Source organism: Canis lupus, chromosome 11, assembly GCF_048164855.1.
Source record: "Canis lupus baileyi chromosome 11, mCanLup2.hap1, whole genome shotgun sequence".
Lineage (NCBI taxonomy): Eukaryota > Metazoa > Chordata > Mammalia > Carnivora > Canidae > Canis > Canis lupus.
Window position 1 is genome coordinate 40289392 of NC_132848.1, and position 15841 is coordinate 40305232.

Below are 15841 nucleotides of genomic sequence, written 5' to 3' on the forward strand. Positions count from 1 at the left end.
TTGAGTACAACCAAGAAAGGCAATTGGAAACATCCAGGAAAGAACTTGACTGTATAAAAGTAGGCACAGATCACTAGAGAAGATGGAACCTGAAAGTCTCATCAGGACTTACGTAGCTCAGAAAATGGCATATACTCTCTCAGCTCCATGCCATCAGTTTGTGTGTCTGGAATTAGTACTTCATGAAATATTTATTGAGCATGTAGTTTATGATAAACACTGTCTTAGTCTGTTCAGGCTGCTATTACAAAATACCATAGATTGGGAGGCTTATAAACAACCAAAAATTTTTTTATCACAGTTATGGAGGCTGGGAAGTCCCAAGAGGTAGGTGCCAACAGATTCAGTGTCTGGTGGGAGCCCTCATCTTAGTTTATAGATGGCTGTTCTCTCACTGTGTCCTCATACGGTAGAAGGGCAAGGGAGCTTTCTGGGGTCTCTTTATAAGGGCACTAATCCCATTTGTGAGGGCCCTACCTTCCAAATGCTTCACCTTCAATATCATCCCACTAGATGATAGAACTTTAACATATGAATTTGGGGGGATGCAATCCTTCAGTGTCTAGCAGACTGTGCTAATCTCTGGAGTCACAAAAACAAAGAGGACACATTCTTCACACAAGAAGCTCACCATCTCAGGAGAAAAGAAGAACGGACCCGTTATAGTACAGTGTGGTGAGTACTGCAGTGAAGATAAGCACAGATCCATGTGAGACCACACATGGCGGGTCAAAACCAAGAAGGAGACAAGCCTCTTGAATAGGTGATTTCCGAATGGAATCTTGGAGACATTCTTAGGTACGAGAAGGCGGCAACTAGGAATAGATGAATGGTCCAGGCAGAGGGAAGGGCAGGCACAAAGGCTTTGAGGCAAGAGAGAGCACAGCAAGACTAGATCTGAAGATAGCATGTATGGATGGAAGGTTGGCGGCTGAGGAAGAGGGAGCAGAGCATGAAGGGATGAGAATCTGGGAAATGGAGCCAGGACGTGTTTCCCCAGCGCTCTGGTTATCCATTGCTACAAAACAAGCCACCTGAAACAATAGCTTAGAACAATGACAATCATTTACTTTACTCATAAATCTGCAGTTTGAGCAGAGCTCACCACGGAGGGCTGGTCTCTGTTCCATGGAGATCAACTACTTGGCTCAGCTAAGGGTGGAGGGATCTGCATCCAAGATCCCTCCTTATGCAGCTGCCAGCCAGCGCTGGTGGTTGGCTGGGAGTCTGGCCAGTGCTGAGGGCCAAGAACCTTGGCTCTTTTCCATGGGGGCCTATTCATGGGCCTGGTCTCCCTCATGGCATAGTGGCTGTGTGCCCAAGGTAAGCATCTCAGGACAAAGAACCAGTGGAAGCTGTACTGCTTTTTGTGACCTTGCCTCTGAAATCATGTAGCGTCGTTCTGCTTACTCTCATCAGTTGAGACAGCATGAAAGGCATTCAGTTTCAAGGGGAGGAGACTTAGCCCCCATCTTTTGATGGCTGAGTGGCAAACTTCCATAAAAGCAGGTGGGATGAGCTATTTTTAGAAATGCAATCTCCCACCTGCAGTAACTGTATGCATGGCAGTGCTGGGGGCTTGCTACTAGCAGAAAGGATATCCACTAGGAGATGGTTCAAGTGAGCAAAGAGCAGCCTGGGGAGATGGAGATGTATTCCAGAGTCTCCTAGGTTCTGGAAGTCAGGAAGGGAGGCTCAGTAATTAGGGAGCAGCAGTGGCCATGACTACCTTGCCAACTGGACACTGGGGTTTGGGGTGTGGTCTGTGTGTCTCGGCTCTCAGGTACCTCCCTGGCGCCAGTTCTAGGCCATGCTGTGCAGGGCTGCCTGGGGAGTTGCTGGTGTGTGCTGTCCCCACATCAGTCGGGGCTTTGGTTTCTGTGGTCCCAGGGAAGGCTGGGGTGCCACTCACAGAGGCCTACTCTTGTTACCGGCTGATAATAACACCAGGACCTTGCTACCCACAGAGACAGCCTTCCCCAGACATCTCAGCTGAGAGAGAGATTTTCTTCTGGGACAGAATGAGAAGGTCTGGTTCACTTTCAAAACACGGAAACACCTCATAGTGGTCTGCAGAGGAGGTAGAGGACCCTGACCTCCAGTGCCTGGCCACCCGTTCAGTGGGGGAACAAGAACATTCTAGATAACATTCTAGAATGCTCAGGAACATTCAAGATGCTTCTGAGAAAGTGCTTATTTTCAAGTCCACATACCTTCAATGGTCAGCAACAATAGGACAGAAAATAACACTATTCAGCTTGTTTGTGAAAGACAAGAATACCTACTGGTGACCAATGGTCACCTATTTGTGTCTTGTTCTTTGAGTAGCACATACCTTCCTCTCTCCCAACCTTGGGATACACCTGTGCTCTTCCACCTGCAAGATGACTCCTTCAATTCACTCCCACCAGCAATGAGCAGGAAGTCATTTCTGGGCTCAGAAGCGTGGCCTTGGCTTTGGCCCAATTATCATAGTGTTGAAACCCAGCTGGTTGGCCAGCAGAATCCCACCATCTCTGAGACCTTTGAAAGTGCGTGAGGACCACTGAGATGGACTCACAAAAGGAAATTGTACCTGGCATCAGCACTGAAGTTGTCAGGCCTGGCTGTCACAGGCTTTTTCTTCATGCTGGCAAGATGAATCTTCAAAAACTCAAGAGTCCCTCACATGGCATGCCTCATGTGAAAGGTGGCTCATCCCGGCCATCTGTTAGAAGAAGCCTATGGCTACAGACACTGCTGATCAAACACTCTTCCCATGTTACTCCTACAATCTCTCTGAGCCTCAGTGTTATTGTCTGTAAATGCAGTGGGTTTGACCATCCGTGTCAGTGCAAGCCTTTGAAATACATTTTTGTAAGAGCAAGAATTGGCCAAGGTGATCCAGATGAATCTAGCTTCTTGACTTTCTTCTCTTCGGTGATGTTTCCTTCCTCTCCTTCTTAATCATTCACTGCAATTGACAAGTCCTATTTGGCAACCACAACTGATTATCCTTCCAATTTGGTTACTTAATCTTTCAATATCACATAGACCTCTGAGTCCATGGATGCGTAGGGGTCTTTCTTCCTTCATCAATTTCTCTTTACTCTCCCCTTTATCCAGTGTAGATCATGTGGTTTTGCTTTATAACTATAGGAGAAGATATTTTATCCAATGTCATTTGTTCTGGCAATCAGTAATTTAAGTAAGAAAGCGTTTCAAAAGTAAAAATATTAAGTTAAAATTGGGCAGGCCAAAAAAATGACACCTACACCTTGAACAAGTTATTGTGGCTTACAACAGATAGATGGGCATTCATTCACCAGTCTTTGGAGTTAGGCCCATGCTTTTCCTTTGAGAACGGGTCTGCTGATGGGAATTCTGTACAGCTTCTCTCGTATAAGTCACTATAAAGCCTCCACTACAATTTTGTTTGGTTTTCTTTATAATGGAGTGAACACCAATCAACACCTGAGAAGTGACCTGAGTGCAACTGTGCTTTTACAACAGTGTTTAAGCCTGGAATAAACAGGTGCTAAAACATCTGTGAGCCTCAAACAAATAAAACCACTTCTTGTTACATAGAAGAAAACAGTGGACAGAGTCAGTGCTCAGGAGTGGCATTTGTCTGCCTCCAGTGCTCACCATCTGGTGGGGTCCAAGTGTGTAAGGTCAATAAAACCCTTGTGCTCTTTGAAAGCTATTCCTCAGCACTTCTTCTCTCCTCGAACTCTAATCCCTCAGTCTCCTTAGGCATCTCTATCAACTGATGGCCTTGCCTCCAACCCTGGAGTGATCTTAGAGCCAGACAAAGCCATTAGAGACTCAATTAGGGGCTAGATGTCTATTCTAAGAGTTGTGGCCCTAGAAGAAGGACGTATTTGACAAGAATCCCTTCTAGAATGGGGATTCTCACTACAGAGATTAGCTGCATCTGACAGAATGGAAGCAATTGCAGGCCTTCCTGCAGAGGGAGGGAAACAGCAGCAGGTTAGGCTGGGGACCATCTACGGGAAGGGGATGACACAACCACAGGCAAAACCCACACCCCCCTCCCCTGAGGGTTACAATAAGAATTCCATCACTGTCTGGGCTGGGACCTCTCTGATCATAAAAAATCCCTGCAGCTGAGAAGGTAATCCCAGAAACCTCTTAGGAAATTTTGGCCAACATCATTGGGGACGGCTATGATTGCTATTTTTTGTTTGTTTGTTTGTTGTTGTTTTCAAAAGATTTTACTTATTTATTCATGAGAGACACAGAGAGGAGCAGAGACATAGAGAGAGAAGCAGGTTCCCTGCAGGGAGCCTGATGCAGAACTCGATCCTAGGACCCCGGGATCATGACCTGAGCCAAAGGCAGACACTCAAACACTGAGCCACCCAGGTGTCCCTGCTTTCGTAGGTAAATATTTCTTTACATTCTAGAAATGTTTGCTGGGATGAAGCTACAGCATTGACATTTTTGAGGTAAGAAAATCTGTGTGTATTTGGTAACTTATGTATTTATAAAATTTAAGAGAATTTGGCCTATTAATTTAAAAAGTCTAAATGAATTTAGACTTCTGAATTTAGGTTGGACTCTCAGTACATGTACAAACAGCAATGGAACATTTAAGAGAGCTTAAGATTCACTGTATTTGTAAGCTGAATTTATTAGATTTCCAAGGATTACTTAAGTACTTGGAAAGGTTTGTTTATTAATTAGATCATTGAAGTCCTTAAACAGGAAATTGAATTAATGGACATATAAATGCAATTTAAAATGCTTAAAGGAAAAAAATAAAATGCTTAAAGGAGTTTAACTTCATGTTAATATGGACAGACACATTAATCAAACTAATTCAAAGGGATTGCTTCGTGTTCGGTTTATAAATAAAACAAAATTTGTAGACTGAATTAAGAAACTTAAATTAAAATTCTTAACTTAAGAACCAGGGTTTGGTAACTGTATTTTGTTTTTTTAAACTCAAGTAACTTCCTTTCAGATACTCTTTCCTACAGATTCAAACACCATTTTTTGAGGACACAAAAAATCTTACACTGATGGCCTCATACTTCGTGGGGAGACAGAAGCCATTGGACAGACATCCCATCACTATGTGATCACCAAATCCACAAGCCATCTGTGTCCACTGTTCCCTCTTCCTTCCAGGTAACAACAGAGTCTTGTTCCTTCTGTCATTGCTCAGTTCTCTTTTGCTCTCCTGTCCCTCCCACTTCTGCATGTCCCCTTTCCCACACCATCAGCTTTGTACTAGCACGTAAACAAGCTACCAGAGGGACCAACATGCACTCATTGGTTGGACCAAGAGCTACATATATGAATGGAAGAGGATGGGTGTCTAAGAGGTACAGAGACAGAGCTATTTTGAATCCAACTATACCAGGTGGGTTGGGTTGCCTGTCTCCACCCTGAGGGATTCAATTCGTTTATTAAAGTCATAGGCAAAAGGGGAGTGGTAACTGTTGGAACAGGATTGCATTCTTTATTGCTAACTTGGCTGATTTTAAATGTTAATTATTTTCTAGAATCAATTTCCTTTTAAGACTAATCTCCAGTCTCACAATCTCTTGCTTTTAGATTTCATTTTTTTTTTCAAAATTAGGGTAAACTATACTCTCTGCATTGCACCTATGAATTAAGATACAGGGCGCCCCTGCAGCGGTTTAGCGCTGCCTGCAGCCCAGGGTCTGATCCTGGAGACCCAGGATTGAGTCCCGTGTCAGGCTCCTTGCATGGAGCCAGCTTCTCCCTCTGCCTGTGTCTCTGCCTCTCAGTCTCTCTCTCTCTCTGAATAAATAAATTAAAAAAATACTTAAAAAAATAAGATACATAAAAATTAACTTTTCAAAATAGTATAAAGTAAGTTGAATGTATTTTTTAGTGCCAGAAGATGTGTAGGTCTGAGGATGCAGACACTCAAGTTTAAGCTTACACATGCAGTTATGAACGCGAAACTGAGCTATAATGATGTGACATTTTCCTCTAATCTTTACAAAAATGTCACAGTAATCATACCCATTAGTATGGCTACTATTGAAAAACCAAAAACAGCAACTGTTAGCAAGAATGTGGACAAATAGAAAGTCTTGTGCATTGTTGGTGTGGATATAAAGTGGTGCAGCCATTATGGTGGTTTCCCTAAAAATTGAAAGTAGAATTACCTGAGCACCTGGGTGGCTCAGTGGGTGACTGTCTGCCTTTGGCTCAGGTCATGATCCGGGGGTCCTGGGATCGAGTCCCGAATCGGACTCCCCATGGGGAAGCTGCTTCTCCCTCTGCCTGTGTCTCTACCTCTCTCTCATAAGTAAATAAATAAATAAAGAGAAAATAGAATTATCATATGATCCAGGAGTTCTACTTCTTAGTATGCATCCAAAAGAATTAATAGCAGAGACTTAAAGAGATATGTGTATGTCCATGTTCATAGCATTATTCAAAATAGCCAAAGGTGGAAGCAACCTAAATGTCCACTGACAGATGAATGCATAAAATATAGCATATACACACAATGGAATATTATTCAGCCTTAAAAAAGGAAGGAAATTCTGATACAGGCTACCATATGAATAAACCTTAAGGACATTATGCTAAGTAAAATAAGCTATCAGCAAAAAGACAGATGCTGTATGATTCTACTTATAGGGGATATCCAGATTAATCAAATTCATAGAGTTAGAAAGTAGAATGATGGTTGTCAGAGGCTGAGCAGAGAGGGAATGGGGCTCAATGGGGACAGAGTTTCAGTTTCAGAAGATGAAAGAATTCTGGAGATGGATGGTGGTTATGGTTGCACAACAATGTGAATGTACTCAATGCCACTGACTGTACAATTAAAATTTATAAAGATAGTAATTTTTTTAAAAAAAGGTTTATTTTTTAAAAGATTTTATTTATCCATTTGAGAGACAGAGAAAGTGCGTGATCGCATGAACAGGGGGTGGGAAAAGCAGACTCCCCACTGAGCAGGGAGCCCGACAACGTGGGGCTCAATCCCAGGACTTCAGGATCATGACTCGAGCCAAAGGCAGACACTTAGTTGACTGAGCCAGCCAGGCACCCAGCCCAAAGATTTATTTATTTATTTTAGAGAGTCAAAGAGACAGCACGCACGTGCAAGCAAGGGGGAGGAAGGAAAGAGTGAATCTCTACCGAGCATAGAGCCCAACGTGGGGCTGGATCTCATGATCCATGAGAGCACAATCTGAGCCCAAATCAAGCTAGACACTTAAACAACTGAGCCATCCAGGTGCTCCAAGATAGTAAATTTTGTTATGTGTATTTTACCACAATTTTTTAAAAAGTCACAATAGGTCACAGGGCACATTTGGTGTCCAATTTAAGGTATTTTCCAGAAATTCTATGGTAGATTAGACAGATAAGAAAATAAGAAACAACAGTTCTACCGAATGAGACCCTGACTCAATTTCAGACACCATATGACCTTTTTCAGACAGGGAGACATAAGAGCCTGAGAAACACAGGTTTCCTTCTGTGGTTTACATGTGCAAACTCAGGATAAATCAAAATACCACTGGGTCTTAGAATATACTCTTTATAGCTAACGTTTGATTACGTCAAGGCTTCCTTCTAGTGTTTTAAGGTGGTTTAATTCTTATTAAACTAGAAAGAAGGATGTTATTTACCCTTATAGGGTCTCTTTTTCTGTTGTTAATCAACCAACAAATATTTGTTAAGCATCTACTATGTATACGGAACATAGTATTAAGCACTTTGAGAAGAGTTTTTAGGTTGAACTATATGGAATTGCTACTATTCAGTCAGTTTTGACCTGGAAAAAGAGGCAATTTCACGTGGTTCAACCTAAACTGAGTTGTTGATAGTCTGAGGGGAGAGAAAAAGATACGGATGCCAGAGAGGTTGGCCAGCAACAGCCAGCACAACAAGTATAACAACCAGGAAAACCACGATGGCCCCAGACCCGGATAAATGCTGTAGGTCTCAAGGAGGGGAGGCGGCAGGGTAGAAGGAATGGGGAAAGGGCTGAAACAGTGGGGTCTGATGGACAGAGGAAGTTACTCATTTACCAAAATGGCCTCCTGACAAGTGAGTGGACTCAGGGAGACATGCGTGCCTGGGTTCCATGTGGAGTTAGGAGCAGTGGTGAGGAAGCACTGAGGAGCTGAGGCTGGAAGGGGAGTGGGAGTATGTCAGCAGTCTAGTCTGGATTTCATCATCTCTGTTGGACAGGAGGGAGCTGCTGAACACTTGGGTGCTAAGATGGAAGCAGAGGTTCAGGAAGAGAGATGGTTGAGTGATGACATTAGGTGAAGATAGTGGGCAGAAATTGCCATTTAGTATAGCAGGTGCTGTGAGAAAACAGACCAAATTCTTGGTGGTTGAGAATAGCACGTGGTGTACTAGAGGCAGATGACGACCTTACAGAGGAAGCAGATGCTGTGGGGTTGAGTGAGGTGGGGCTACACCAGAAGGGCAGGAACAAGAGATATCGGTGAGGAGGGGATGTTCCTATCATGGATGAAGTAAAACTGGCTTAACTAAATCCCACAAAGTGACAGAGCTTCATTTAGAATTTTGGAAGAAAAAATTGTGACTTGTGAACCATATCCAGCCAAGCAACCATTCTTTTCCACAGGCAACAGGAAGGCGTTTTTAGACATGAAAGGTTGCAAAGCACATTCTTCTTTTCTCTTAGGTTGATTCATTCAGTGCCATTAAACAAATACTTGAGTACCTACTATGTGCCAAGCAATGGGCTATTCTGGTTACACTAGGTAGCGAGGCAAATATCCCTGTCCTTGTGGAATTGAATTCTAGCTGTGAGGTCATTCCTTTTTATTACTCTTTACTATTCACACCACTGGAAAGGAACTGCTTGTCTTTGTAGAAATGAATACCGCTGGCATCTGACTCCCATCTGTGACTAGATGGGAGTTCGAGGTAGAAATCATTTGAATACGGTGCCTCTGTGGTTCTACAAGCTGATGTGGCCTGGAATCTAGGGTTACAGTAGTAGGCTTCGTTTAGAAAATAACTTGGCATATTAATCGATTTCCTCCTTTTCATTAAGATCATTTAACAAGCTGTACAAAGGTTCTAGCTATGTTATAGTATTATGCAAAGCAGTTCACCTTATCTACATGTATAATAATGTCTGACAACTATAATATCATCCTTAAATGGCTGTGTACAAAGTGCAGCCCTGTGCCAGGTTTCTGAGGCCATGAAGGTACAGAGGTCTCCAAACTTTGGTGGTCACACTGCTGGAGAGGGGCAGGCTTACTTCCAGGACAGATGCCAAAAGGGTTTGATGCCCATGAAAATCAGACCACTGCCTCTTTGGACTTGCAGTTTCCCCAGGCCATGACCTATTCTTGGAAAGCCACATGCCCTCATCCATCAGCAGGAGCTAGAGTACAAATCTTGAGTCCTCTGGTTCCTCACTTTGGCTGCAGAACCTGGTCCCCAAGCTGAAGAGTTGGCCAAATGCCCACTCCCTGGGGAGGAGGCATGCATTTTAAAAATCTGTCAAAGTGAGCTTCTGTACCAGCTGTCAGCCTCATCCATCTTCAGTAATAACTTACTGTCAAGTAACAGGATCCTCCAAGGATGCAGTGAGTCCAGTTAGCTTGCATGGCTAGGAGCTGTGATATGAGAAACCTACATGGAGGTTGAGGCGAAGAAAGATTATTCCTTAAAAAAGGACCACTCTAGTCATTCAAGGTCTGACATTTCTCTCTATATGATCCAAAAAAAGGACGTGCTATAGAAGGTGTGTGTTGTCAATAACGTGAGCACAAGGAGGTGGGAGCAGGTGGTTTTTCCAAAGGTTTCAAGTAGACTAGAACAGTATCCAAAGTGTAGGCCCCAAACCATCTACATCAGAATCTCCATGGAGCATGTTAAAAATGCAGATGCCTGCCCCTTGCTCCCTTCAAATTGGAATCTGATGGTTGAATAACTGCATGAAAGGACATTTCTGAATGGTTGGAACGATAAGCCCTCTAGGTCTGAGTGAGCTGTATTTAGAACAGCAATGGCCAGTTTCCTCAGAGCAGTCGGGATACCTTAATGTCGTCTTTAAGGATTGATGTTTGCACTGCCCCTAAATTCATGTTAACATTTAATCCACAGTGTGATAGCATTTGGAGGCGAGGCCTTTGGGAGGGAATTAGGTGACGAGGGTGGTACTCTCCTCACAAATGGAACTATCCCCCTTATGAGAAGAGGCCAGTGAGACAGCTGGCTCTCTCTCTACCATTTGAGGAGACAACATGGTGGGTCAGATGTCTGCAACCTGGAAAAGGGCTCTTGTCAGAATCTGGCTCTCGCCAGATCACACTGGCGCCCCAATCTATGACCTCCAGTCTCCAGAACTGTGAAAAATAAATCTGTTGTTTATGAGACATTTGGTTTATAGCATTTTGTTATAGCAGCTTGAGCTAAGACAGGAGGCAGAGGTTTTCTGGACATTGGCCTATGCAACATTTGCCCGGTACTCAATGGCTCTTACTTACGTTGTCGGCTCAGGCTAAGAAACATAAGAAACATGGAGGGTGTTCTGTCCTGCTCCCCCCCGCCCCCCACTCCTGCTAAGAAGACAAAGATGTTTGCTCCTCAAGGGAGGATTTTTTTTTTTAGGGATGCAAATTTGTCAACTACCTGAGGTAAGAATGTAAGGGGAGTATGGTGCTCAGTATGGTCAAGTATGGTTTGGGGCCTGGGCTTCTAATGAAAGATAGGTCACATATTTAGAATGAGGAGTTTCTTGGAACACACGTCCTTGCATACTTGAAGAGTCTAAGTTCTAAAAAGTGGGGCTGGGTTGGCACGGACATCTCCAGTCCAGACCACATGGAGCCAGACCTCTGCAGTGGGGCCCTCAAGAGGAAGCCTGTGGCTGGTGGGGGCATCAGAGTTCCAACAGATGAGGAAACATGTTAAGTAGATTATGTGACATCCAGTTGGCCTGACCAGCACCGATTAGCATTGTGTAGCATGCCCTACAAAGTTGGTCAAGTGCTCCACCCCAGAGAATCCTCATAAAGTCCTATGAATCTCAAAAATGGCGATGAGCCCCGTTTGCCTGTAGACAAATACACTCCGAGAAGCTGGCTAATTCTCTTGAAGGGACAGAGCTAATGAGGATAACCAGGCGCTCCTACCACACTTGGCTTTGGCAGCAGCTCCCAAGTCTGGAAGAAGGATACTGCTTCGGGGCGGGGGAGGGGGGGTGACAGTACCCCTGAAAGGTGTCAGGCCTGAAACTACACAAATGGTAATTACATGAATCACACACCTTTGGCTGAGTTCTAGTGAGAAAGTGGCCAAGATGAGACCTGTATTTGCTGAAAAGTTTTATTTCAGAAGAATACTTTCAAGCTTTTCTATGCTCTCATAGTTTTAAACTTTGGTCTAAAATTAATTTGGCATTCTGGTATCGGGTGGTGGAAACGGTAGAAAAGGAGTTTATAAACCACTTCACATATAGAAACCAAAGACAAAATTGTACTGGCACCGAAAATACTTTGTTTGGAAATGTCAAGAGTTTCAGTAGACCTAAAGAGTCTAATTATAATTTAAGACTATAATTTGTGATGCACTTTGGGAGAAAACATGGCCAGTTTTAGCTCCTGAGAAACATGATTTAATAGCATCTGGCACACGTCACGTGTGCGGGCTTGGTAGTTCAGGGCCGTAACTCAGCAGGGCTGTTTCTGAAAAAATGAAGGCACATTTAATGCAAACAAATGAGCAGAGTCACACAACTATAAAATGACTGACCTTTATTGTCCTTTGCTATCTGTGCAGGGGCAAGGGAATGGCAAGATGAGATCTGCCCAGGAAATCTCGGACACGTAGGAAGGTTATGGCAGAAGGGCCACCTGGACGGAGCATCTGCGGTCCACACTCCAAACCCCGTGGGACCCTGCCTTGACTGCCTTCCCTACTGTCAAGAGGCTCATACTGGGGGCTGTCAATTCACCCTCCACTGGATGCTGGAACTTTTATAAATACGAATCCTGATCTGCCCCACGCAGCTGGAGGACTTCCCATGGTGGTTTGGGACAAGATCGGGAATGACCGTCAGTTTTAACTATAATCCTTAGAGAAGTTGCTGAAGCCAAAATTGTGTCCTTTAATCACTTGTTTCCTTCTTAATTGCTATGTGTAAATCCAAGTCTTTCAGCTATCCAGACACTCATTATTTAGAGGGATTCTAACATGAAGTCAAAATGGAACACACAACAGTAACAATCTGAAAATGTCAGAAGGCCTTGTAATTTCGAGGGAGAAGGTATAGAATAGATGTGCTTTGTCTAAAGTAATGATCCACGTCACTCACCTGGATATATAGTCTGATGTAACTGGGTATCCCAAGTCCAGGTACCAGGCCCCAGACTTCTAATTTGTATCAAAGGCAACAAAAAGATACCATGAACTCAGAACAGGAATGGTAGGTTAAGTGCAAACAATCACCAAATATCTTCTTTCTCCTGGAGGCCCCTGTGGGCTGGTGCTGGGAGGGGGCGGCACCAAAGTCGGCTCTCTGGGTTCACAACCCGGCCCTACCACACATGTACCAGCCACATGAACTTGTGCATTTATTTTGTGCCTCATTTTCTCCATCTATATAAGGGGCATGAGAACAGGACCACCTCACGGGGTTGTGATGAGGAGTAAGTGAGCACGCTGTGTCAGGCATATGTGGGGCACTAAATATACATTCCCTGTCACGGGCCCACGAAAGCACAAATCCCGTGATGTGACTTCGTTTCCAGTGCCTGGCATGTTGCCACTGTTTGAGGTTCACTTACCAATCGAGCAAATGAAAGTTAAGACATAGGTGAAGAGAGAAAAGCTGGTGCTGAGCAGTGTGACTGACAAAAGTTTAGTACAACACTTTTGAACAAATAATGTCCAAAGAGTAACGTTACGACCAAGCTTGAGATTCTGCTTTCTCTTGGAGTTTCACTAATTAAAATTTATTATTTCAGTATACAAAATACGTGGTGGTAGAAAAAGAAAACACGCAAATAATAAATTTGTTAAGCTCCTCTCTAAAAATTGTTTCCCCGTAGGCACTGAGTGTCCAGTAAATGCTAGAGCAATTAGTCTCCCGTAAGGGAGTCTGAGTTTTACCAAAGATAAATACACACATAGTCTTGTCATAATACTTTTTTTTTTATTACAATATCCAAAAAACTGAGTATGCAAGTTTAGGAGGTCTCAAGACCCCTTCTTCAGTTGTAGGAATGTGCCATCTCAAGACTGTAATATTTAAACTATAAAGAAGTTCAAATGTAAAGAAAAAAGAAAATGCAGTTTCTTCATAAACATTCTGTGTGTCTCTTGCTACCAATCACATATTCTCTTGTAAACCCTGAAAAATTCCCTGTAAAGCAAATAATATATATAATATATATATTATATATGTATAATATATATATATATATATATGGTGTGGCTGCGTGTGTGTGTGTAAAGTGTACGGTAGCTCCCCTTCCCCAAAGATCAGCTGTTTTCCTTAATCATCTGTATTAGTGTCAACAAATGGCTACGGATACATATTACTTTGAGAATTAAATACATAATTGTGAAATTGAAACAAGCCAAAGGGCGAGAGGAAAAAGCACTATGCGGATGGCACATCTGGGGGTAAATGACCACAACGTCTGTCTTTCTGAGTCACGGGTCTCGCTTCTGCAGACTGACTTTCAAGGAAATCCTTTTATTGCAAGCATAGCCCCGAAGGCACTGGACTTTCCCCACTACTCTCTCATCTGGTGGTGCCGGTGCTGCTACCAGCAGGCGCGTCCACTCCCTGGACAGTCTGGGAGCCAGGTGAGGGCAGAGGGCACAGAGCGCGGCTGCCAGGCCCAGGGCCGGGGGCCTCTGCAGAGCTCCCGCCCCCGCTTTCCGAGCGGTCCTGGAGTTCTTAGTTGACCACGGCAGCCGCAGTGCGTTCAAGCTGTGCCCGATGTCTTTTTAACCTTTTTAACGAGGGGTTGTGTCTGCACGAACCATGTGAACAGGCTAAGGCTGTTCTCAGCGGAGGAGCAGGAATGAAGTGAACCAACCTCCCCTCTTCCACCTGCCGTTCTCTAAGCCCGGGCGGGAGTGGGGGGCGGGCCGGAAAGTGGGTGTCAGGGCCCGGCCTGGCAAAGGGGAGGCGCGCGGCAAACAGACCGCCCCGACGCCCAGGTCAACGAGGCAAAGGAAGCCAAGGACCGACGAGGCGCCGGTCGGTGGCAGCGAGGCCGCTGCAGGAGGGCCCGGGGCCCAGCTGAGCGCGGCTTCCTCCCGGATCGCGGCTCCGGCTCCGGCTCCGGGGAGCGAGTGTGGCACCGAGGCCCGCAGGCGGCAGGGGCCGGGGCCGTCACTGCAGCGCTCGGACGAGGTAGAGCTTCTCCCCGTGCTCACTGGTGAAGATGGGCGCCTTTTTGTAGTGTTCCACCAACTCGTCCATGGTGTGAAACCGCCGCTGCCCGATGCAGTAGACATTGTCCACGAGCTGCACCTTGAAATGTTTGTTCTTCCCTGATGCTTTCAGAGACACGGAGAAGTCACTGGGCTGGGGAGGAGAGAGAACACGAGTCAGCAGGGCCGCGCAGGGCACGCGGGGAAGTGCACGGACGCGCACACTCGCCCGAGGCCGCCCCAGGCTCCGCGTGTCCTGCATCCAAGAAAAATTGCCTCTTGCTTAGGACAGCTTCTGTGCCCCATGTATCTTAGTTATTCGAACACTGGGGACTCCACGGCATGTAGGATACTGGTGTTAACCTGATGCTGAAGAAACTTAAAGTTTTAAATTTCCCAACCTACTCCTGATCAACTGGTAGTTTTAAAAAAGTGATTTGCATATAGGCAGCAGCTAGAAATTTCCCTTGTTCTATTAGAAATGAAGCCATCAAAAATTTCCTAACTCTAAGCTATTTAAAAATAAATACTTTAAGAGCAGTTGAAAACTCTGGCTGCATGTTAAGCATGGTTTGAAATATCCCAGGGGGGGCAGCTGAACCATGGTTTAAGCACAGATTCTGTTGAGAAGTGTTTGAATTTGTGATTACGTCCATGCCTACTTATATTTGAATAAACTTTAATATCATTATTTTTATTAAAATTGGTCCTGCTCCTTCTGAGGCACTGACGAGCCAGCAGAGTTGATGCGGAAGTGGAAGGAGGCTGGCCCCACTCAGTGGCTCCAGAAGAAAAGCCAACCGCACGCAGTGGCTCTTCAGGGTGTGCCACCAGGCCCCTGCCTGACAGTTCTAATCAATGAGACAGAAAGTGTGTCCCACCTCCAGTTCCATTCTCACTCCTGTTCCTGTTGTTCTTTGAACCATCTTGCCCCTCACCTTGGATGACCATTCCTGCAAGGCTCAGCTGAAAGGTTTTCCACCTGAAGAAGCCACCTCATCCTCTCTTTCAATCAAGATAAGTTCTTCCCCTCCCTGGCTTGCCATATTGCATGAGGCTAACAGCTTCCAGTGGCAGGAGCAGAGTGTAGTCTAGTAACTGCTCTGTAAAAATACTTTACACGTATGTCCTATCCCTTCACTATGCATTAGGCCAGCCAGACCACATCCTCTCCACTGCTATATTCCACAGACAGCCGTACAGATGGTGGGAGCCCACTACAGTTCTTAACTGAATTCATAAAGCAGGTTCAGCACTTCTCAACATCCAGCAACTTCCTGCTGCTGGGGACCCATCCAGCTTTGCGTCCTGCCCATGGGTACAAAATTAACAAGGATTTCAGCCACTGTCTATAGGCTGACTTTACAAACATTTAATCCAAAGTGTGCAAATCTCATAAAACAAGTAAAAATTCCATAAAACCAATGACATCCCAGGGAAATGGGAATCTGAG

The 15841-nt window shown here is 44.7% G+C and overlaps 1 protein-coding gene and 1 long non-coding RNA gene across 5 annotated transcripts in view; one reads left to right on the forward strand and one right to left on the reverse strand.

Annotated features, from left to right (window-relative positions):
* The first annotated feature begins 4704 nt into the window (after window positions 1–4704).
* On the forward strand, window positions 4705–13585 carry LOC140643037 (uncharacterized). Its single transcript, XR_012039420.1, has 2 exons — window positions 4705–5136; window positions 11779–13585. It is a non-coding gene; the product is annotated as an uncharacterized lncRNA (long non-coding RNA).
* NCK2 (NCK adaptor protein 2) overlaps window positions 13134–15841 on the reverse strand; it is a 151708-nt gene continuing 149000 nt past the window's right edge. For all 4 annotated transcript variants that reach the window (XM_072844373.1, XM_072844372.1, XM_072844374.1 and 1 more), the window contains exon 6: window positions 13134–14542. In XM_072844373.1, coding sequence (XP_072700474.1) covers window positions 14348–14542 — 195 coding nt within the window. In that variant the 3' untranslated portion in view covers window positions 13134–14347. The remainder of the gene's footprint in view (window positions 14543–15841) is intronic.